This window comes from Hypomesus transpacificus, chromosome 26 (assembly GCF_021917145.1).
Source record: "Hypomesus transpacificus isolate Combined female chromosome 26, fHypTra1, whole genome shotgun sequence".
NCBI classification, from domain to species: Eukaryota; Metazoa; Chordata; class Actinopteri; order Osmeriformes; family Osmeridae; genus Hypomesus; species Hypomesus transpacificus.
The window spans coordinates 9017563-9041591 of NC_061085.1; the positions used below are offsets into that span (position 1 = coordinate 9017563).

General features: G+C 43.3%; 2 protein-coding genes across 2 annotated transcripts; both read right to left on the reverse strand.

Annotated features, from left to right (window-relative positions):
- Positions 1–3783: 3783 nt before the first annotated feature.
- On the reverse strand, positions 3784–7452 carry pdcb (phosducin b). The gene is made up of 4 exons (XM_047049875.1): positions 7387–7452; positions 5841–5902; positions 4912–5060; positions 3784–4549 (listed from the first exon to the last, which is right to left on the reverse strand). The coding sequence occupies exons 2-4, from the start codon at positions 5887–5889 to the stop codon at positions 4034–4036; spliced, it is 714 nt and encodes a 237-aa protein (XP_046905831.1). The 5' UTR covers positions 5890–5902; positions 7387–7452; the 3' UTR covers positions 3784–4033.
- Positions 7453–18687: 11235 nt separating this feature from the next.
- Positions 18688–23607, reverse strand: ptgs2b (prostaglandin-endoperoxide synthase 2b). Its single transcript, XM_047049874.1, has 10 exons — positions 23461–23607; positions 23104–23220; positions 22838–22981; positions 22521–22664; positions 21933–22114; positions 21727–21810; positions 21316–21562; positions 20599–20885; positions 20043–20190; positions 18688–19585 (listed from the first exon to the last, which is right to left on the reverse strand). Exons 1-10 carry the CDS (start codon positions 23525–23527, stop codon positions 19173–19175), a joined length of 1833 nt encoding a protein of 610 aa, XP_046905830.1. The 5' UTR covers positions 23528–23607; the 3' UTR covers positions 18688–19172.
- Positions 23608–24029: the final 422 nt, after the last annotated feature.

Genomic DNA, 24029 nt, shown 5'->3' on the forward strand with positions numbered 1-24029 from the left:
GACTACTTGCAGTCATTCAAAGGTGGGTCAACTGGGTGCGGTTACGCTTACCTGATGGAATGCTCAGTCACCATGGATATCGAGGTGAGGCTTTAGTGGAGTTCTCAGGTCCAGATGCAAAAGAAAAGTTTCAAATAAAAAGTTTAGAAACAAAAAAAAAATATTTTAACCTTTTGAAACTGTATTTTCTAAACGTTCTATGATGTGTGTCTACGTACTTCATGCCACCTCTGCATAACTCAGTGACCCAGTTGGGCCACCCCAATTTAAAAAGCCTGGACACGCCATTGAGTGGCACCAAGCTGGGGAGTAATTTGCGGAGTCATACTATTTTCATAAAACTGAATATTGGAGGTGTGTCAAAGCTCTTTAATGTTTGTTGTAACAACAACAAGTTTTAACAAGTTTTAACGTGCCTGGTTAAAAAGCCTATAAATCTAATTCACACATTCTTATTAAAATGTAAGGTTAGCCGCATATACCAATTATTATTGTAAGGCCATGTCCAGACTAGTTTAAACAGTTCACACAGATGACTAATTAATGTGGAATTTTTGTGAAAGTAAGAAAGAAAGGCAAATAGTTGGGTTAAGTTAGTGGATGGCTCCAGGCATAAGATACTTTTACAGTGAAAGTTTCCCTCCCATTGCTCCCAGTGTAGCTACAAGTTTCAGTGAAGCCAAATCTAAGGTATCTTTCATGTGAACTTTGTTTCTTGTACACACACGCAAACATGCACATACACATCCATCCCCCATCTCGTCTTGCGTGAGAGACGCATATCAGTCCTGCTCATGTCAAAGCTAAGCTGTCTAAATGGGGGTAGCCTGCAGTAAGGCTGTAATTTATTTTCTGAGGCATTACCCCTCTCCTCACTTCCGATTCTTTCTTTCTTCCCCCCTTCCCTACCTACCTACCTCCCTTCTTCCGTTTACCTTTACCATATTACTCACTCTTTTGTTGTGGTGTAGGAGTGGCAGTGGCCATACACATACACTTAGTCATCCACCTAGAGTTATGAAGGCTAGACTTGAGTAAACGTCATGTGTTTTACCACAACTGTCTTGTGTGTTTAGTTAAATCAAATCCGACATTTATAAGACGCTTGTATTGGTAATATACTTGCTGAGACAGCACATTTCCTGCCAAACTGAGTTCAAGCAGCGGCTTATTGTTATCATTACCACAATACAGGCCAGCAAGATTCTCAGTTAATTGCACGGCAAATCTTTTGGTAAGAGGGTAAGCCGCTACGGACAGTGTCCTCCTCCGCGGGGTGAAACAGGGTTTTGTGTGGGTGAAGTAGAGCGTTGCAGCTGGCCTCGAATCTCAGCTCACAAAGCCCTTCCTATTAGCGAGGCAATGTCGACGCAAAAACAATCGACATACTACAAACACGGAGGGACAAGGACGGGGGTAAACAGGCAAATACTGTGGGAAATATTTACACGAGCTAAACTTATGAAGGAAATCCTGAATAACACCTTAATGGATATAACGCACTGCGAGTGAGTGTCTTGGCCGGGAGAGGGCAGACACTCCAGCAAGGGTACAGACACTTTGGTAACTGTTGGGCCACCTACAGTACATACTGTAAAAGATGCGTGTGTGGTGGGACTGTGTCGTGACATGCTTGGGCACCACAGGAGGACCTGGTTTGCACGGAAGGCTCCAGAGGGAGGTGTCCCACAGATGTCGTGATAAACCGTAGACACGCTAGCTTGGTGTTGTGTTAGCTACAGGCTAGACTACAGTGAGAACACCTGCACTTTGTCCCCCCCCCCCCCCCCCCCCCCCCCCCCCCCAGAAAAGAATGTGTCAGTATGTCACAGTTAGATGTGTTTTAATGGTAGAATACTCGCGAGGATGCGTTTGATGAGAAGGACAAATTGTAACAGTAGGCCTTCAGTGTTGCTGTACATAGAACATATTCTGTTCTTAGGTGTTCCAAAAAATGTGTGAATGTGATACATTTTACTGTACAGTATGTCATCTTTAAGAACTTGAGTTCTAAACTCATCAGACTCTAATTCATCCTCACCTCAAAACATCTACAGTATGTGATGTTGCTATTGACTGGAGGCGTGTAGATTCAGACACTGTTTACATCTCATTTGGCACGCACATGCAGAAACCCAGATAGAGACAACCACAAAGGCTTACTGCCCAATCCTCTAAGACGATTATCAAACTGATCAGCTCAGCGAAGATCACACAGACCACAGGGCCTCCTGTCAAAATATGATCCTCTTTTATTGATGATTATGCAATACAAGTTACTGTGCATTATGATAACCAATTGACCCCTCCATCCTTTCGACAGATAATATGTAGCTTTAGAATCTTGGAGTATCCAGATGTGTTGCAGAAGATGTCTTTGACGCGAGAGGGTGCACAAGTAAAAACATTTTGAGAAAATTGGATGCCTAGTAGCCAAGAAGGCTGCTGCATCTGTCTGAGAGGTGATGGGTGTTGATTCTTTAAATGACGGTTACGCACTCGCTTTCATTCCATCCCTGTTACTGTTAATGGTTTAATCACTTCCCTACAGGACTTCTGGGTTCATCCACAGTTCAAACTAGAGATAAAACTGTGGTTTATATGAATGGTGTGATTCTTTTGATTCAAGCCTGTAGAAAGCAGTGATGCCATTTAGTTGACATATCAAATTGTGTTTGACGAATGGGAGTTGGTGCTTCAATATCTTGACATGTTTTTCTTTTAGTTTTTATGTAGATGTGCGTGAACTTTTCAACTTATGGTTTGTCAGGTCACCAGAGAGTCACATCTACAGTATAATTTTAGTTGTATATGAATTTGGTAAAAATATAAAAGGTTTTAACTGCCTTTTACACACTCCTACAGCACCAACAACTGCTTCTTTCCTGTGTTCCCTGTACAATAGTTTTTATTTTCCTTTCATCATCTTACACTGTTAAAATGTCTTCATTATTTTCTATAAATAAAATATATATTAAAATGTATACTTTTTTATATTGCAATCCTCTTTTCAAATACTAAGGAGATATATAACATCCCCCCTCTCTAACCATTACATGTCTTGCTTTTTGTTATTAAACCATTGACTCACGATCTTAGACATAATTGCTTACATTTTCCAGAAAAGCTAAATACTCCATTTACATTAGACTTGCCAAGTAACGGGAAAAGGAGTTGAACATATAGTGTTAATGCGTAGGGAAAAAGCCTGATCTTAACAAACAGGATGATAGAATAATCACTGTCAAATCCAGCTAAGAGACTAGCAGGGGAATGTTTCCATGACTTGATGCCACCTCCTCAAAAGGACAAACAGGAAAGAGCTAATTCCCCCCAACACCCCAGTGACAACCACATGGTCCATGTAGCGTGATGTTATTCGTAAGGAATAAGTAATGTTGGGTGAATCATTGTGATTTCGGGTTAGAATCCAAGTTGTAGCTAAATATGTACAAAATTCTAGTCAACATCCAGATTCCCTAAAAAAGATTTTCATTGACAAGGTTGAAGGTTTTGTATTTTTTTATTTCTAACTAGTGTTAGGAAATAAATATTTACAATGTGCAAATTACAGTTCCATACAGACACTACAATCTCATATAACCTTGTAAAGACAACGCTAACTAACTTTGGTTTACAACCAAAACTATACAATTTTCTAAAAGTTTCCCTTGGTCACATTTGCAGTTGTCTAGATTCTGCATACAACCAAGAAACTCAGACTGAAATAATGGCCTGCTTGTTATGCCTGTTACCACTTTATAGCATTGCTTTGGTAACAGAGCCATCTGAGTGTAGGCTGTGCACGTTTATTCCCAGGTTGGTGTGAAAGGATCTCTCAAGGAGACTCTGCACCTTCTATGCTTGAGCACCTCTAGTGAAGTCAGGTGAGACTGCGTACAGTTGCTGCTAGACTCATACCAAGAAGAATAATTCAACTTATTCTTGTCTTTAAACGTCAAATCCACCTTTTATTTTGTTAACATATATAAAATATTTCCCCCCCTTCGCCTCACCACTCTCTCCTCTTGCCTCATTCCACATCCGCCTGCTCCTCTGCCTCCATTCCAGGCGCCTCTTTCTCGGGGAGCAGGCCGTACCCGTTGAGGAACGCCTCGACGTCTGTGGCGAAGAACTCTACGTTCAGGTGCTGCGTCGCCGCCAAGAAGTTACCCAGAAGCTCGCCGGCCTTGTACACCAACAGCGTGGGCAGAACGTCGTCGTGGAAACGCTCGCCGGCGCCCGTGGACACCGCGTCGATCCTGCAGAACTTGACGCTGGGGTACTCGCCGGCCAGGCAGTCCAGACAGCTGTTGAGCTCCTCGCAACCTTTGACCCCGGCCTTGTAGATGTGGACTACCACCACGGTCAGGCGGTGCTCCTTCTCGATGACCTCCAGGAAGGCGTCGCCGCTCTCCAGCTCGTACACGCCCTCGAACTTGGGGCCGAAGCTCAAGCGTTCGTGCATCTCCTGCATGCACTGACGGCGATACTTCTTCAGGCAGTTCTCGTCCTCCTCCTTCAACAGCTCGTACTCCTGGACGCTCATCTGAAAGCACGACAAACCTCCAGCATAACTGACAGTGCGGTGGGGTGTAACATCACACGGTAGGGATGTAAAATACCCCGGTGACGATAAACCCCCATGAATGACGGCGTGATTAGAACAGTGTTGGGGAAACGCCTGGTTATGAATGTGATCGAGACTTCATCTGCCCGTCTGACGTTGAACTCCACAGCTATGTTTAATGTGGCTTAGCAAATTTGCTTGTGAGTGTGTTTGCCAGTCCTTAACTATCTCCGGATAAGGCAGTATTACGACTGGTATCAGATGGAGGGTTGCTGTGTGTGTCGTGTGTGGCTCATGGTTGTGTCTGGACAGTATAGCACTGTGTTTTGTTCTAGACGGACCTTGCGGTTGAGGCATCCCCTGGGGTCATCTTTGGGCTTCTGTGGGGACGACATCTGACGCAGCAACTCTCTCTTCTGTGGGGGCAGAGAGTCCTGGTCCATGCTCTCCAGCTTGAATCGCCTCCAGTCATTGATGACTCCTTTTGGGCCTGTAAAAATACAACATAAATACCACATAAAAATATGGTATGTATTTGTATATATATAGGCATCATAATAGCCAGTGTTCAGTGTTACTCCTATGTGTTATTGAGGGGTTTGATTGAATTATCAGATTACATGGAATTCATCCTAGGAACACAGCGCTACACGACGGCGGCCATCTTTGTTTAAGGTTTAGACTCTGTGAAAAGCTGTCACAGCAGTGTGATTGACAAGCATAGCATGCAGGAGAAGTGACTCACAGGTGGGCCGTGGGAGTTCGTGCAGCATCTGTGTGATGGATTACAGCCATAACTAGATCCTTAAGGCTTCCTTATAATTGCACCATGGTTGAGTTAGAGCAAGTAGGGAAAGCTGCTTTGAGCATCTGTCAAACTGCCAACATGCTACATGTCTGGCTGTCTGCTTTATCTACTTACACTACTTATCTCTCTCTCTCTCTCACACTCTCTCTCTCTTCCTCTCTCTCTCTCTCTCTCTCTCTCTCTCTCTCTCTCTCTCTCTCTCTCTCTCACTCTCACTCTCTCTCTGTCTGGTGATCTGTTCTAAAACTGTCCTCTTTCCTGTCCATAAAGTTATTGAATGTCACCCGCAATTGTTTAAGAATGAACACTTGTTAACCTTTCATAGGTTGTACCAATCAATCACTCAAATGTGCAATTTGAGTGATTCCTGGATGAGCTATTGTGCGCCTGAAACTCTGAAACACAAGACGGCGCATTACTTGAAATCCCATCCTGTCTCCTGGAAAGGACACCCCATCTTACCTGTGTGTGTGACTGGGAGTTCCTCCTCAACTATTGGTCTGTCAGACATGTTTATCGGTTACCTGTTGTAAGAAGAGCAGAGAAAAGGACTCAAATGGAACTGATGCATATCTATAGATTTGAAAGGGCCCTCTTATTTCTCTAATAACCAACAACTGTGGTGTGTGTGTGTGCATGGTGTGTGTGTGTGTGTGTGTATGGTGTGTGGGGTGTATGTGCATAGTGTGTGCATGGTGTGTGTGTATGGTGTGTGTGCGTGTTTGTCAGATGGGTGGGTAAGTACAGCATCAAGTTCCACCATGCATTCAGTCACCATGGGTTCTGAAATCAAATCCTTATGTCACACAGGGTGCTGGATTACTCCAGTTCAGGGGGGATCAGGAACACCAAGGAACTAAGTGTCCTAAGAGCCAGTCCAAGGTTACTGATGTGGTCTAAGTAGATTACTTTACCTTTAGATCTTGGCACATGCGGTTAGAATCAAAAAGAACAAATATTGCTCCTTCGGAGTGTAATCTTATTGGGATTGTTATCTTTGTTGGATTGTAATTTTATCTTCAATCTTACAATTCTATTCAGCCAAATCTCCCGAAGTCTCAAGACAGCTAACAACCTCAGGTGAGCACTGGGTCTAAAGTCAAGGACATTCTGGTGATTCCTGTGGTGTAATACCTGCTTTTGGCAATGGGTACTTGCTTTGGCTTGCGCAAAGTCAATACGTTATTGGATTAAATGGGCTAATCTCCAGCGTTCCGATCCAAACGCCATTGTCGACAACCGCCTCCTTACTACATGCAATCTCGACCCTACCCTGTTCAACCTCTGTTAAACCTCTAACCTCAGAGAAGGGTCTTGTCTCTGAGCTCAGGTGGTCAGTACGGATTTGTGAGAAAATTGTGGTAAAGGATAACACAGTTTAGAGGGGGACTTAAAGGTTTCCCAGTTCAAACTGTAGAGTGAGAACATTCTCCAATCACCAATCAATTGGAACATTCTTAGAAGATATAAACATTTTATAGAGACGTAACTTCTTTGTTTAAAGACCTTAAGACCTTAAAAATGTATTGAAAGTCAATATTAAACCTGTTCTCCAACGATAAATTGTTGTTAACATAAATACGACAATGCCCTCTGTAAAGCAACAAATTAAAAAGAGATTGCATAGATGGCTGTGTTTGTATGGTATTGTATGGTGTGTTTTTTTATGCGCCATAAAGTTTTGTCTGTATGCTAGTCTTACTGCAGAATCAATGGCTCTTTGAGGACATGAAAATGAAATTGTGTGTCCATAATGTTTCTACATTGAGTAGAAATGATCTGTCATACTCAGCATCAAAAACACACATCCTCAACAAACCATAGAATGTATCCAAGTTTCTCTCAAATCATCCCTCATAACGTCTGAGCCAGCGTGTCACCAACGACTAGCACTACGAAATGGTGTAATAGCGTCAACATAAAGCCATGTTGCTCACAGCATCAAGACAGAAACGGTTAAAGATTGAAAGCCAGTCTTCATAACATACGTCCCACTCTTTCCTCTTACCTGTGATCCTGAGGTGAAGATGAACAAACTGCTCCGCTCTACTCAGCTGCCTGCACTGGACTGTGGTCAATCACTTCACTGAGATGTCTAATACTGACTGTGGTTGTGTTTGTGTGTGTCTAGATGTGTGTTTTTTCATGTGTGCGTGTGTGTGTGTGTCTGTGGCAGCCAATGGCCAGGGCCCAAGGGAGATTTCGGAGAAAGTGCAATAGACATCATGGTGGGGTGTCACAGAAATAGCTCATGGATCCTAAGAGGATTTCAATGCAGGAATTAGAGACCTATGAAAAGCAATGAGACCGTTATAGATACAAAGAGACACGATGTAAAGACTGACATTAAAACTATACAAAAGGCCACAGAGTATAAAAGGAATCGTCCTAACCTAAAATAGATTTTCTTTAATCTGAAAGTCCATAATCCACTTGTTGCTAATCACAATTTGACATCAGGAATTAAATGAGTTTTAATTTATTCTATCAAGAGTTTTAAGTATTCATACAAACATTCTGTATATGAGCAGCACATTTGGTTCTACAAGAAAACAAATCTTATACAATTTGTTCATTAGTCCAGTTTACATTGAAAGTTTTACTTCAGTTTAGCTATCTGAAAGATGTAACACTTGTTGCTAATCACAATTTGACATCAGGAATTAAATGAGTTTTAATTTATTATATCAAGAGTTTTAAGTATTCATACAAACATTCTGTATATGAGCAGCACATTTGGTTCTACAAGAAAACAAATCTTATACAATTTGTTCATTAGTCCAGTTTACATTGAAAGTTTTACTTCAGTTTAGCTATCTGAAAGATGTAACACTTGTTGCTAATCACAATTTGACATCAGGAATTAAATGAGTTTTAATTTATTATATCAAGAGTTTTAAGTATTCATACAAACATTCTGTATATGAGCAGCACATTTGGTTCTACAAGAAAACAAATCTTACACAATTTGTTCATTAGTCCAGTCTACATTGAAAGTTTTACTTCAGTTTAGCTATCTACATTTACATTACATTTAGTCATTTAGCAGACGCTCTTATCCAGAGCGACATACAGTAAGTACAGGGACAGTCCCCCCGAGGCAAGTAGGGTGAAGTGCCTTGCCCAAGGACACAACATCATTTGGCACAGCGGGGAATCGATCCGGCAACCTTCTGATTACCAGCCCGACTCCCTCACCGCTCAGCCATCTGACTCCCTATCTGAAAGATGTAACACACTAACAATAATAATGTATGTATTTACGGCGACCTACAGTCCAGGCGGGATTTGAACCCGCAACCTTTTGATCTGCAGTCAAAAGCTTTAACCCACTGAGCTTCATAACCCAAATATTGATTTATCTATCTCCTTTCAGTTTTAAGAAGTTTACTGATAAAAGTATTCTACTTTGGAAGTCAAGGTAAGGCAAAGGGCTCCAATTTATGTGTTCATTCATATGACTGAAAGGTGTCACTGCCTCATTCTCAAAGGTCTCATCTGAGCATTTATCACACAACAAGTGTGAGATGTGTGAAAGTTTTACCCTGTCAGGTTGTCACACGTTAAAAGCTTCCCTTATAAGGTCATGTATGAGTCGGGTTAGCACAGGTGAGACTCGCATGTGGAATGCTGAATCACAGCGCTGCGATATCGAACCGCGGACAAAGATTATGTCCAGGGGACAGTTCATGTTCAGGGGAGCGGTGTTCCTCGCAGGTTCAGAGTTTAGGCTTAAGGGCTTACCAGGCTTGGCTGTACAGGCAGATGTCAGACAGCTAGGGTTAGAGTTCTGTTCCTCACTGAAAGTAGATTACCTCAATAGAGCCTGACTCTACTTATTTTAGGACACACTCATATTAGCTAATAATTCTCTTTCAGGCCTTGACTATTTTCAGAACGGTACATTATGATCGGCACAATGATCCCGAATTAAGACTCCACACTGAGCTGTTGACATATTGACTTGATTCAGCAAACTATTCAATATTTGAATTGTGTGTAGCTAATCTGTTTAGGGTTTTTTTTTATCTAGCTTTTTGTCCATGATTGTCTTAAACTCATTGACGAAGATACCCTGAGAGCCAAGCAAATGTTTTGAGAAAAAAAAACTGTTAATGACGACACCTGATGTGTCATTGTCTACCTCTGTGGCCGGTGACATCTTTCCTCACATCGTCATCCTGCACCATCGTTGTGCATGGCGGTGTCTTACGTAAGAAGCCTTGGGATAAAGTCTTGGTTCCCGACAAGCTAACCAACACCTGTTAGGTCGTCAGTAAGCTCCGGAAGTCGACCGTCAACAGCCAAACATGATCTCACTCCTTTTAAAGGAACCAACTTGTGATCCAGGCACCAAACAGAAGCCTAATAGCAATTTAATGACATGTTGTAACCTTTAACGGCCAGACACTGTTTGCAGCTTTACACTTGTCTCCGGCGTTTATTCCTGTTTTCCGTTTGTATTCATCCAATCTTTAAATGAGTTAATTGAGTCCATTGTCAGAGAAAGAATTAAACAATAAATTGAACGGATTTAAATTCATGCAATTTGTTGGGGGCCCTCATCCAGTCCTATGGAGTTCACACGTTGAATCAGAGCCTTACAGTAGACGCATGTCTTCTACGAGCTCAGCTTAATGCTAATTCTGTCAGATATTCCTCTAACCAAGCTATTGTTAGTTCAGTACGATCATGAGTGTAAGAACTGCTGAAATGTTTTCTGAGTATAATGGATTACACATCATCATAGCTTGTCGGCTTCCTGAGAATTACCAACACACACAATAATCAATTCTACATTCTTCTAATAGCCTGCATAACTATGTGCGTTAACATTGCCGGTATGTTTACACCTTCCCACAGAAAAGGTGTGTCACTAGGCTGTGCCCGATTACAATCTACCTGATCGTTGCATTGTGTTTATTAGCATTTCTGTGGTGATTGCTAATCTTTTCGTTTGTTGGGTGGTGGTGTTTGGTAAGAATTTAGCAGATCACTAAGATGTTTTGTTTTCTATGGTGGCAACCAAAACTATGTCTGAGATGATTGATGGACAGAGTGTTGGGTTTCAGTGTGACTCATGTATGTCATAATGTCTCTTGTGCCGTCTACGGAAGGAGAGGTAGAGACAGAGTTAGACATGGTCATTAGGAAAGTGAAAATACATAAATCATTGTTTATTTTTTGTGTAACTGGGCGAGAGTGTAGGTAAGTAGGCCCAGGAGCAACAGAGGGATCCTCCACAGGAAACAGAAACATGTGTTGGAATGATCACTTCCCTTTTATTTTTTTTATTTTTTTTTACATAACTACCCCAAACTATGTGGCTCTATATGAACCATGTGTTTCCTTACGCACAGTGTTACGAGAAATGTCACCAGTCGCTAGGAATCGTTCCCTCCTAAATGCATTAAAAAAAAATCTGAAAACTCTTTTACACAGAACTGTTTAATTAAAGTTTTTCGTTATCTATACTTGTTCTATGATTTTCTTTTTCAAGCAATCAGTGATTTGGATATTTGATATGTAATCAGTCACCTATTCGGCAATCCAGTCAGCACGTAACTATTAAATGCACTGTAATATTATATGCAGATACATGTACACAGAACAGGATCACGACTGGAACATCCACATTTCTGTTCTCACTTTTCTATCTCCCATGAATTCACACAGGAGACTCTCCTGATGTTTGGGAGCAGCAAGGAGCAGAACATGCTGAGATAGTATGCAGGGGCTTCGACAATGTACATATATGGAATGGAATGTGTCTTCCACAGTGGAGGAAAGGTCGCGTACATGTGTGCCAAGGTGCGATGCGTGTACGTTAGCATGACGAGCGCTAGATGTAGAAGCCGGAGACATTGTACCGGTTGGAACATTGAAAATCACCTTCCGGAATTTCCCTGATGCATCAGTGCTGATAGAATCTTCCTTTACCAGCTTGTTCATCTATTGGTTAGTTAAACAATCCAGTCGTATCAGCTACTCGGTTGTTCTAGTTTTTGTGTCACTTTGAAGAATCACAGCAAAGTTGTTGTTTAAACCATGAGGGCATCTTGACAGTACAAGGCGACACCTATGTGGTCCTTGCCTCATAGTTCGTTTCACAACGGGATCACAGTCTTGAACCATGCCACAGATATGTATGTGCACTGTATAGGAATTAGTCTGGTGTAATCCCCCACCCCCCCTCCCCCGCCCCCCTTCCACACCCCCGACACTCGAAGCAGAAACTCTGTTTGGTTACGTCAGAGTGACGAAAGAGTTTAGGTGGGATTTCCTTTTGTGTCTGTCCGCAAGGCTGAGAATGTGTTTGGGAATAATTACTCGTCTGCTGTACCATTGCACTTGTTCTAACCTTTCCCTGTAGAAGTACATGAAGAGCTGAAAGTGAGCAGGGTGGATGTGGGAGCAGTGAGGTCAGAGCGGACGTGGAACATGGCTGTTTCATGAAACTGTACTTTTCCATCCGAGTATGAATGTGGAGGGGGGGAAGGGGGAAATGCTGTGTTGCATGACTCCTTCGTTGTTGATGTTGGATTATGTTGTCTGTCTGGAAGGTCATTAGGAGCTTGGGGGTAACATTACCCGCTGTTCTGACTCATTTTCACATCCGGATTTATTGAAAAGTGAAGTACACACAGGCCATTTCAGTTTGTTTCCTAGCTGGATGGGGTCAAGACTTTCTCAGTCATGACCTCCTTATCAGCTTCAGCCTCTGAGTAAGAGGCAGTGGGTTCTTCCATGTTTGAGACACATGAAATGGCACTTTCTATTATTATGCAATGTCATGCCAGTCATGCCCCTAATAACCCGGTTCCTGAACTTTTCATCAGCTCAGTCTCCTCTCTGCTATGTGACCCAACACCCAGGGACAGGACCTTCCCCTTAGCTGCTCCTAAACGTTTTCGAGTCACCTGAGAGTGCAGGATCTCAGAGACAGTTTCAGACACGGCTTCGTTCCCACAAACATAGTCGCAGAGCGTGCGAGGCAGAGAGAGACGCTGAATCGTAGCGAGGCTGTTCCTTCAGGGTGCTTGGTTTAGTGGTTTCAGCTAATTCATTACCTGCTGTCAATTCCACTCCACCCTCCCCCCCCCCCCCCCCACCCCCGGCGCACTGCTGTTCTCTGCCTGCTGAGTGGCGGCGACCGCAGAGGTGAGCACAAGGGTAGCGGCGGCTTCACACACTAATAAACAAATCAATCAAAGAAAAACAGGGAAAGAAATGCCTGGCAAAAAGAACAACTGAACTTTTGAACGCAGCGTGATAGCCAAACCAAGCGGCAACTCATTGTGGGTCCTGCAGGAGAAGGAAGCCGCCCAGCGACCATCCCAAACTGCAAGAACATAATTTCAGGGGGGGCGACCACCCCCCTGAGTGGGCTCCACACTGTCATGTCTGAATGAGTGCAGGGGGGGAAGTTTTGAAAGGAAAGTTTGACTTTTAAGTCGTAGGTCTGACCATAAGACACGTCTGCTTTTAGTCAACTAGTCGACTGATTTTGTGAGCTCACCACATCTGCATCCAATTTATTACATTTATCGTAAATGGACTTGTCTCTGTGTGTGTGGTATGTGTTTGCGTGTGTGTGGGTGAGTGTGTGTGCACTGCTTTGTTAAGGAAAGTTTTATTCTAATGCAGATCAGCCCTCCGAGTCTTCCTTTGCGTGTTAGAATATGTGTGTCTGTGTGTTTGCGTGTGCCTGGTTGTAGGTAACTTGGATCATGTTCGTGTCTGTCTGCGTGTGATAGTTTGTGCACAGGCCATGCCCTTTTGGAGCAGATTCTATGCTCTATGACCATTACAGCGGTTTATATGACTCTGACAGCAGTCATAGTGTCTTCCAAAGTTTAACAAGAGATTTGGGGGGGAAAAGTTCAAAATGCAGATCTACCCTTCACTTGTACAAACTGGTTCCTCCACGTGCAGACACACACCCACTCACAAAGACAGATTCAAAACCTTTCAGGGGTATTTTGTTACATCTCTAGGTCCTTAGTTGCACAGATGAGACAAACTTAAGGTCAGTACTTTTCCTTCTTGTTATGACACGCATGCAGTGGGGAAATAAGAGAAAGTCACAGACGGACGTTTCACTCCAGGAGAATCTCCTCGTAGCGGTTTGGTGTTTAAATTTAATGACTACCTTATTTCCTTGATTCACTGTGTGTGTGTGCTGTGTGTGTGTGTGTGTGTGTGCATTACACAACAGCATTCCCGTCCCGTGGAGCTGCGTGCGTAAGAGCGGGGGGGAAACTGACGTGGCAACTCCCCCCCCCCCCCCCCCCCCCCCCCCTTACTATCTTGTGTTATCATAATGACAACACTAGTTTACATTCAAAACCGTTGCTCACTGACTGTAATGTTATTGTTTTGGTAAACGAGGGGGCCCCCTTTATGGCTCCCATGAGGAAACTACGACGGAACTTTCTTGACCACTGGAGGGCAGTAGAGGCAAAGCCAAGACTCGAAACCCCAATCTACTCGTCACTGCACCGTTCGAGTCAGCGGTCAGTCAGTGGCAAGGCCTCTCCTGGCCTGTATACATGCCACCGCCAAGATCCTCTGATCTTCAGGCGTCCATTGCATCGTGTGGTTCAGCGCTCTAAAGCGCTGTTAATTGCTGTGACATTCTCAGGGGAATAGCTGCTGTGGTATGTCACTTGGTACTCCTGACAGTGTCATGCGTGCCTCACTGTTGTGGCGGTGCACCCGTTCATATCTGTGCTTGTCATGTGTACACTTACAAATACCCCAGAGTGACAGAGATGGAAGAGGAGTATCGATGACTGAAGCCATACCCCCACCTGAAGCCATACTCCCATGTGAGAACGTTTTTTTTGTTTTCCGTAGTAACCTTGAAGACTTGACAGAAGACGAAGCGATCGCTGTTTACGTGACTTTTTGTTTAGGTGTTGTCTGTCAGTCCGGTGAAGATAACAGCAAAAATGTAAATACCTGTGTCAGAGGGCAAGAAGAAAAGCAACCAGACCCTCTTTTTGCCGTGACTTCCTCCCCAACCCACGCATCTCACCCTGCTCCCCTTCCACATCCTTTGTTTACCAAAGCATGTTTATAAACGGTCCCTACATCTCTTCTCCAACCATGACTCATTCATTCAGAGCTAAATGCAGACCTATCAGCGTAATCATATTTTCGTATAGATTTTCAGTTATCTTTGGAAGTCTCACTTTTACCCAGAGCATTTTGGCGTTGACCTTGACAAACGTGTTATCCACCACACCCATCTTCATAGATTTGAGTTGAAACGTGTGACACATGATGACAAGGCAGTAACAGGGGTCAAGGTTCTTCTTGAGTGTGTTGCTCTCTGTTCATCGGAAACACAACTTCTGCTTTCGCACTGATTTCAGCACAGTTTAAATGTAAAAGTAACTTTCGTTCATGTGCACTCCTGTATAATAATCTTAGTGTGCTCATTTAGCCGGCTCATCGTCCACAACCTCTTTGTGTGATAAGAACCCAAACTTGAAAGCATCACACATCCAACAAACATACACTCCAAAGACTACCACAGAATGCCCTCAACTTGAACATATTTACATCTGACACAAACAGTCCCTAATCACAGATTTCATTCAGTAAACATTGGAGCAAACGATGGCGTCAGAAGATCAAGATGGTGACGCAAAAGTTAAGGTCTCAATAATCTAGTTTTGGTTTTACCAGGGCTGGCTCCTGAGGGACATTTCAGCTGCGAACCATAACGGGCGGCCAGCATTCAGACCATACGTGACCAAGTGTCAACAGGAAGGTATCAGGGCCAGGTGTCACATCCTAGTGCTGGCTCATTAGCGAAAAGCTAACTCACCCAGCACCGACCAACCAAAATCAAATTATGAACAACTCACTGACTGAATAATCCGGACCAAACCCTCTTCGCCAGCGCAGACTGACCCAGTGCCGACGCCGCATGTGGAGCGAGCTCCGGCTCATGTTGTGGTTTCCGATAACAGACCTAGCCAGCATGAGGTGTGTTTTCAGACAACAGGAACTCCCCCCTAACTACCCCCACCTCCACCCCACCTCCACAATCCACCCTCAACCCTTACCACCACCACCTTGGGTTCCTGTAATCATACATGAATATATAAGCTTGATAGGAGTGTCTACTTTGTCACATGCTCTGGTATGAAAACATAAATGACTGTCAGTGAGTGAGCCACATTAGTGGATATTATTCATGTAGTAAATGGGTGTGTCTTGACCTCTAGTCAATTAAGACATTGACTACAGTGGGAACAAAACATGTAAAGTTTTGCAAGTGCGTGATTGAATGATCTTCGCAATGAATTTTTTCACACACTGTTGTCCATTGTGTTTTACTTGTATATTCATTCTTTTCTCATTTCCCCCACATGCATCTGCATGGGGGATCAATACAGTGTTATATAATCACATCTTATTTCAGCTTGGACCGTTACTGACCAACCTATTACGGATGATTCAAGGCTATTCATTTTCCATGGGTCTCTCTCTCTCTCACCATCCCAGGGAGATTCATTATTTCACTAAATTGTATTACGTGCTGAAAGCAGACACTGATTAAGCTTCGGTCAACTGCGTGGGAAACCTGAGCCAATCTTCAGCGCAGCAGCAAAGCCAAACATGGATTCCTATCAAGACCTGCTTGGCATAACTTACATGTATAAGACATGGTGTTGCTAAATAGGAATTTCCCACCTTGATAGGTGCATAGATACTCATTGTATGCATTGATCATTTCAGTACAATGGAAATATTTGCATGTGATCTCCAATGTTGATCTGACAACCTGAGTGGGTGAAAGTGCAGGTTTGTCATGTTGCCAGGTATTGTTTATTCAAACTGGACCAACAACAGTTCTTAGCAATAACACAAAATGAAAATGACTAAATTCAATAAAAATGTAATCGCATTTTCACAGTTCGGATCGTCATCTTATTGCACCAAACATATGAAACCCAACTGTCATCAAGGAAATTCTGGAATTTCCACCAAATTATGGACTGGTAACTTCCTTTACACCATTAACAGTTGCTAGTTATACATGTATTGCAGGTGGGAATAAAAGTTTGAGCCCTAAAGTTATTTCACAGAAATACAAACAGATTTAAAACCAAAAGCTGACCACCTGCATGCAGCCCTACTCCATCCAGCCCAACATGGATGGGAAATGTGGACGTTTTTACAGTAAGTGTTTGACAGAGTTTGTGTATCCACAAACTCAGCGTAGGGCCTCATCTGACCAAACTGCTCATCTTGTCTCATCATAACACAATGAGAGAGTGGTACGACTGCCTTATATGGCTCCGGAAAGCCAGGGTACGGTCATGCACACGAGCGACACGTCAGACCACAGACACGGGTGGGTTCCACTCCAGAGAAGAGGTGGAGACTCGAAATCTAAACATAGGATCTGGCGGAAGACATTCCTCCTCGGAGAAGGGCAGTGAGCGGTAAAATCAACTGCTAAACATAGCAGGGTCAGAGCTGCAGGGTGTTGATGGACACACGGACACGCACAGAGGCAAAAGCTCAAGGGGTTGAAGCTGGTCTTTTTTTTAATATCTCGCTGTTAGCCTTTCCTTCAACTTTGGTTTTGTACCGTAGGGCACAGATCTACACAGGTAGAGTCAGCGCAAACTTTTGCAATGTTTGATAAGAACCACAACTGTGTGCGTGACATTTTAACAACGTGGTGAGTACCACAAAACACTGTGCCACTAAGGTGACCACATACAGTGCAACGTGTGAGGATTTGTTGTTTCGCTGTTGCGTGGTGACAGGAGGACGATTCACAGCAGTCACTAGTACAGCAAGTTCTAATTGCTCAGTTAGAAGGACACGTCCCATCATCATTGGTTGGAGGGAAGCAGACTTGACAGAAAGTATGAGCTCACAGTTTGTCCTGGGGCAGGTACTGTCAGTACAAGTTGTCACCTCGAGTACAACACCAAAACAGTCAGATTTAGCAAGACGTTAAGGTAGAGTAACCTGACATGATACCGGACGCATTAGTCACAAAATATCATACCAACTGAAAATGTATCAGCTGTGAAAGCATAAATTCAAATGAAGATATGACTAATTTACCACAGAGATGAGATCAATGTAATGCATGACCTTTTGGGACGACAGATAGTAAAACCAACCAGCCAAGGTGATTTAACCTACCAGATACGGTGGGAGCCGTGTGTGTGTGTGTGCCGTGACCGGCAGGTGAACTTCATCACCAATCAGCGGTGTCATCTACACACCGGGTCCTGACACAGTGGCGAGCCAGAGGGCAGCCGTTTCCGGTGGCCCCGCCTCCATCACCAGCGCCTGAGCAGCAGCACGTAACTCCGGCAGGCGGTCCCGCGTCCGAGCTGCTGGCGCTGGCGGCGGTGTCCGCTGGCACACGGTGGGAAACCCCCCCCCCCCCCCGGCGATCTTCTGATCCCCTCCAACCACGGAGCCCACGGACTCAACACGCTTGTTACACACACACAAAGACAGATTTGTTCACCCGCTCTTCTCATAGACGGGAACCTGGACATGCCAACTTCTGTTGTGCAGCAGTCCTCCCCCCCCCCAGGCTACTAGGAAAACGGGGGGGACACTAATAATGCGCACGCACAATCAGGTCATTTTCCTGCTGTCACCGGCCAAGTGAAACTACGTGTGACAGATAGTCCTATGCCTGTTCTTTGATGTGATGGATTAACGGCGTGAAGGGGGCAGGACAGAAGTCTGATTAAGATGACAACTGATCCACATGACTCAATTAATCTCAGTGTGTGCGTGTTATCGTCTGTTCAAGAGTGCGCGCCCGTTTACGTGCGTATGGGATGTGTGTGTGTCTGTGTGTCACTGTGTATTGTTCAGTCTTCTTCCAGTGAAGTAACAGACACTGATATTAGCCTTCAAGTCTCCACTGGTATGTCAGTCAAACTGTTTTTCTGGATAGAAGTGATAAGAATATTTAGCCTATTATGTTTGGATGAGGGTTTTAAAGAAAAATCACCACAATCATAATTTCTGTTTTGGATTCAGACAGAAATAATTTCTCACGTTTCACATAAAATATTAAAATGTACCCCAAAAAATTTACTTTTAAGTGGACTTTTGTCAAGGAAGTAATTTAGAAAGTAGTTGCCCATCTTTCTTTAGTTTGGTTTATAACTGGAACATCCAAATATCATATTTCAGTAGTTGCCTTCTTGTTAAATAGCGGCAACAAGGTTTTGTGTCATTTTGTGTGTATGTGTGTGCGCGTGTGTCACATTCTTAAAGGACAACATATTCACAATGTAAATAACCAACTGTTTTATTTATCACATCTGAAAGGCAGTACAACAGAGGATAAAACACTTTAAGACACTTATGGGGACATTGCTGTGCAAAAATAACATTTTGTAAATCAGTACAGAATCAACTTAGGCTTTGTTTTCAGTTTCTCATCAAACTATGTTATTAGCTTTACAATGGCAGGTGGAATGTAACAGTTAGATTGTAAACTATAAATTGTCGGATAATTCAAGTATTTATGTTAGAGATCTTTCTGATGGAAACATTTAAAAAATAAATTAAAAAACATAACAAATATTAATAACAGTGCAGTTCAGAGGTCCAAAATACAATAAATAAACACTTATAAATACAACAAAGACAAGAATCTATCTAAATTGACTAAATCTGTACAAAATATGTATAAAAAAATATTGCAACAAATCTAGACTTGTATAAATACAATAAATATATATATAAATAAATCATTTTAACCACAAATCTCAAATCTAAGTGTTATAGCTCAGTTGACCTTTCTTTCAGAATGACAGTTGGATTGACCTCCCTCCCAACCGCCTGTGCTGTGCTTGAGTTGATGGTGAAGGACCCTGTTTCTTTTACATCAGGCACTTGGAAGGACGCCACGGGACACGGGCCCTTGACGTTGTTGCATACTAGCCTCTGCAGTGAGGCCGTGTTAACGATATCATAGCCCACGCTGCCACCAAAGGTGCTGGGCTTCCAGTACTCTGGAGAGCAGATGGGGTTTCCCATCAGACCTTTCAGGGAATAAGGGGCTCCCATCTCAACCATCGTCTCCCCAAATATGGCGTTGTCTCTAGGCTTCTCCACCAGCAGGCCTGGGTAGAGTTCCACAGCATCCACATGTCCATACATTTCCTCCAGCAGTCCAGCCATCTCCTTCTCTCCTGAAGCACACACACAAACAGACGGATGGGTTAAGTACAGTTACCGGCTCTGACTTCTCTATTTCTTCTCTGTTGCCTGACATACATATAAAATATACGTTGTTATCTATAAATGTTATCGTTATGACAATTGGGCCATGAATACACGTTCAAAAGATGCCACACGCTATCGTCATAGGTGAATCCTCATCTTCACAAATTCACATTGCTGTCGTTGAGGCAGTGCAGAGCAGCTGAACTCCTGGAGGTCTAACTGAGTGTTTACATCCACATCTCTGCCTCTACAAACTGCTTACACTATCTGGTGCTTCAGAGCACATCTGTCCTCTTAAGTTTCCTTTTTCCAAAACCGATAAAACTCTTAGGAATCTTAAAGAAAAGGGCAATGCTGTATTCACAAAGAAATAGCAAGCGGATGTTCCTATTGCCATGACTCCCATTCGTGTCTTTGTCTCACCTGTTATGTCTTCGAAGGAGCTGTAGGGTTTCATGGAGAATCGCTTCCTGTATGCGTTGAGGGACTGATAGCGCATCTTCCTGCTGTTCTCGATGGATTTGATGGCCACGTACATGACTGCTCCTGGAACGTTCCGGCCTCCGGCCACCTGGTGAAAAGAACAGAGGTCAGAGGTCACGACTGGTCAGTCCAAAAGAACAACACTCGGATCTCCAGAGTGAACACACAAGACAAAGATCACGGAATGAAGCTGACAGACTAAGGACTCCTTTACTATAATCGTCACTATATAAATCGGGGTCATGCAGGGACCCGGGTTTGATTCCGGTTCGGGTCCTCTGCATGTCTTCCCCGCCCTCTCTCCCTCTCTCCCATACTCCTCCTGTCTATCTCTTACTGCCTCTGTCCAATAAAGCCATAAAAAAAGGCCCAAAATATATATTTGAAAATACATCAATAATAACAGTCACTACATCACCATAATGATACTCGCATATATTTTAAGTGTAGCAACTGCTTGTGTGACAGCGGTGTCCCTGAAGGAGGTGAGTCTTACCCGTCCAGACACCTGCTTGGTGAAGGAATCCACCAGGTGATTGATGCCGTGCTCCGTCACCACTGACGTGTTGAAGACAAACTGCTTGTAGTTGTACTCCTGGTCCTCGATGAGGAAGCTGTCAGGCATGAGAGGGTGCCAGTGATACAAGGTGTTGAACTCGGATGAAATACGGTTCTGGTACTGGAACTGCTGCTTGAAGAGAAGCTCTGGGTCGAACTTGAGCTTGAAGTTGTAACCGCTGAGGTGCTGGACGTAGTCCTCGATTACGATCTTGATGGTCTCACCTATGGTAAAGGATCAGGGTAACGTAACAGTTTTTGTTCAGCTCATGACACATTTATTTGAGCTTGGCAAATTAAAACTGGGATCAAATCCAACAATTCTATGTCAGCAGAACGAGTTTCCCCTTTCTGAAATTACAGACGGTCATAAATGATCTTATCCGTTACGATAATGTTTAAGTAGTGTGGTCACAAGACAAATATTAGAGCAGGAAGAGTTCTGTTTAAAACCTTGGGGAATCATTTTCCAGTTCAAGGCTTTTTTATAGAGCAGGGGTCAAGTTCAGTTCGAATAAACTTGTTTGATTGTCAGCCTGACTTTGATATAGAGTAAAACAATAAATCTAGACAATAACCCAATTTCAATCAGTTACAAAAACATACTACACTTCCTATATTATTTTAAAAAAAATCAATCAATTAAGCAACCCACCAATCAGAATGAGACGAGCGGTCTGGAAGAGCCTATCATCATCCCAGTCAGGATGGATCTCCTTCATGACATCACACACACGATTGTGTTCACGCAGCCAAATCGTGGCATACATCATCAATCCCGGGACCAATCCGAACGCCTCGTGTCCCACGGCGAAGCGATCTGATTGGGCGATGTGAGGGGGGTAGTGCATCTCCACACCGACCTCGCTCACCAGAGGGGGGTACACCTCTCCGTCCACCACCTGTGAAGGGCGAGCAAGAGATGATTATCTGTCAGCTGGGAGAAGATGAGGTGATTATCTGTCAGCTGGGAGAAGATGAGGTGATTATCTGTCAGCTGGGAGACATGCAGATCAGGGGGTGGTGTTCAGGTGTGCCTGCAGTGGAGAGCAGATGTGTTCCATACCTGATATCTCATCTTGCCGTCCTTCATGAGTCTGAGTTTGTGCTGCCTCTCCAAGGTGTCCCCGTAAATATGAGAAAGATCCACCTGAAAAGCAGTCAAGAAATGAAATGTGAATTCACATTCTTTTTTTCTTTTTTTTAATCGGGCGTAACAAGTCTTCCTATGACGGATTCCCACAGTGTTGTGGTGTTCGAACCCATGCTCACCCCGTGACCCTGGGCTTTGGTGAAGGCAGGTCCTTTCTTCATGTCCGACTTGAAGAACTGATGGGTGAAGTGCTGGGCGAAGAAGGCAAACATCAGGCTGGATCCCTGGGGGTCGGGGATGAAGGCCCTCCTCTGGAGCAGCTTCTCAGCCAGCAGGGTAGCGTCCGGTAACTCCTTCTTTCCTGCAACACAGAGCGCGGTTGGTTAACAAAGCAGTGACGTTTCAGCTGATTGGATCTAACAAGATGAGACTCTGGATAGGACTTTCAAATCGTAGATTCTCGGTTTGGGCGGCGGGTTTCAATTCACATGAACGTTTAATCATTCTCTTTGGGATCAACTATGAAGCAACAAACATTGTGCGTCTTCCCCTCTTAGGCTTGCAGTGCAACAATTTCCCGTACTTAACACAACAAAGATAGCTTAACATGTTGCGATGTGATATCCCCTCACAATGAGAGTCTGCCTGATCGACAGGAACTTTCTGTCATGTGCGGTCTATGTTCCAGGAACAAGCTTTTCTTGCTCAGCGTTAAAGAATCTGTGAGAACAGGTTTTGGGAAAAAAACAAAGGGAGAGGGAACTTACCTACTACCCCCATTGGGGTAGGACAGTCTTTGGGGACCGGAGGCAGGGTGCGGGTATAGTAGGAGAGATTGGAGTAAGATTCCCAGCTTTTGTAGTGATAGTCTGCATTGTAGGTTGGTGGGCTGTCAATCAGATGAGATCGAGCTGTGGAGAGGATAAACGAATGTAGCACAGTCATTTTTTACGTCATTACAACGTAGGCGCTGTTTATTTCCATGATTTAGTACGTTTAATTAAAGGGCATAATTTGAGACTTGAAGTCTCTGAAGGTCTAAGACTATAAAGAGCAGCTGTGACAACGGTAAAGTTAGACTTACATGTCAGCACATATTTCATGATAGCGTCTCTGAGGAAAGAAATGTTGTTGATAATGTTCCAGAGTCCTTTGAAATGGGTGAGAAGGTAATGCACCGTGTTGGGGGTCGGCTTCAGTGTGATTTTTATCCACGTGAAAAATTCAGCTGTCAAATGAAAATGTCAAGGTCAAACAACGTTAATTATTAAAATATTTTTCTGAGATAACACATTGCTCCAATTCGTTATTTTGCTTTTTCTCTTTTTTAATGTTAAGACGATTACTTACGTGTGGTGCAGTTCTGGCCGTAATATCCTGTGCGCGTACAGTCGCACTCGTAGTCATCAGCTCCCATAGCTGTACACACACCGCGGTTTTGGCATGGTTGGGAGCAGCAAGGATTACCTGTAAAAGAATCGTCAGTTTAGTCAGTTTATAAATTAACATACATGTTCAGTAATCATTTTGTCAAAATAAAAACGATAAATTATTATTTGAAAAGACTAACCAAAACTATCTTTAATAATTGATGATACATGCCTACGTTTAAGAATATTATAAAATATTGTAGAATGCTATATTGAGAATGTTTTCCCACTGTTACATTTAGTATTGTAAGAAACGTATTCTAGTGTCGGTACTTACCCCCCTCGCAGACAAGTATGCCCAGTGTCAAAAGTAAAACCGCAGCTATGCTTCTGTTCATTCCCATGCCTCTTCTGATACCGCGCTTCTGTTTTCAATTCACTCCAGAGGAGACCGTTTCTAAGATTGTGAATGGACCAACAAAGCTCGAGCTCATTCCTTTATATTGCTAGAATGACGTAGCAGCTACTCCTACCTCCTTTGCCGCGTGCTAGTTCAAACCTCGGAGCTCAGCCTATTGAATGAAACAGCTCGCCAAAGAATTGACCAGTGGCAAGCATTTGTCATCGCCATACCAAAAAACTTTGTTCATAATCAAGACTCTGAGATTAATGACTAATCAGTGTTGCATACGTATGTGATTCAGTGGAATTAACATTTCGATAATGTGTAGGCTTGGAATTAACAACTCAACCTACATAAATTGTAGTGATACGAGACTGACATTTGAGTTGTTTAAATGTCATACTATACAATATATGGTATCTGCCTAAACGCCATAATCTTTAGTATCCTATAAATTATGTTATTTGTAAAGTATGTTGAGGTTTAATGGCATACTTTTGAGA

Coding starts and splice junctions, on each gene's coding strand:
- pdcb (XM_047049875.1), bottom strand. CDS start 5,889: ATGTCTGACAGACCAATAGTTGAGGAGGAACTCCCAGTCACACACACA. Junction 5,061..5,840: donor ACTCCCAGTCACACACACAG/GTAAGATGGGGT, acceptor GTATTTTTACAG/GCCCAAAAGGAGTCATCAAT. Junction 4,550..4,911: donor GGGGATGCCTCAACCGCAAG/GTCCGTCTAGAA, acceptor TCGTGCTTTCAG/ATGAGCGTCCAGGAGTACGA.
- ptgs2b (XM_047049874.1), bottom strand. CDS start 23,527: ATGGGAATGAACAGAAGCATAGCTGCGGTTTTACTTTTGACACTGGGC. Junction 22,665..22,837: donor CATGAAATATGTGCTGACAT/GTAAGTCTAACT, acceptor TCCTCTCCACAG/CTCGATCTCATCTGATTGAC. Junction 19,586..20,042: donor CTCCTTCGAAGACATAACAG/GTGAGACAAAGA, acceptor TGTGTGCTTCAG/GAGAGAAGGAGATGGCTGGA.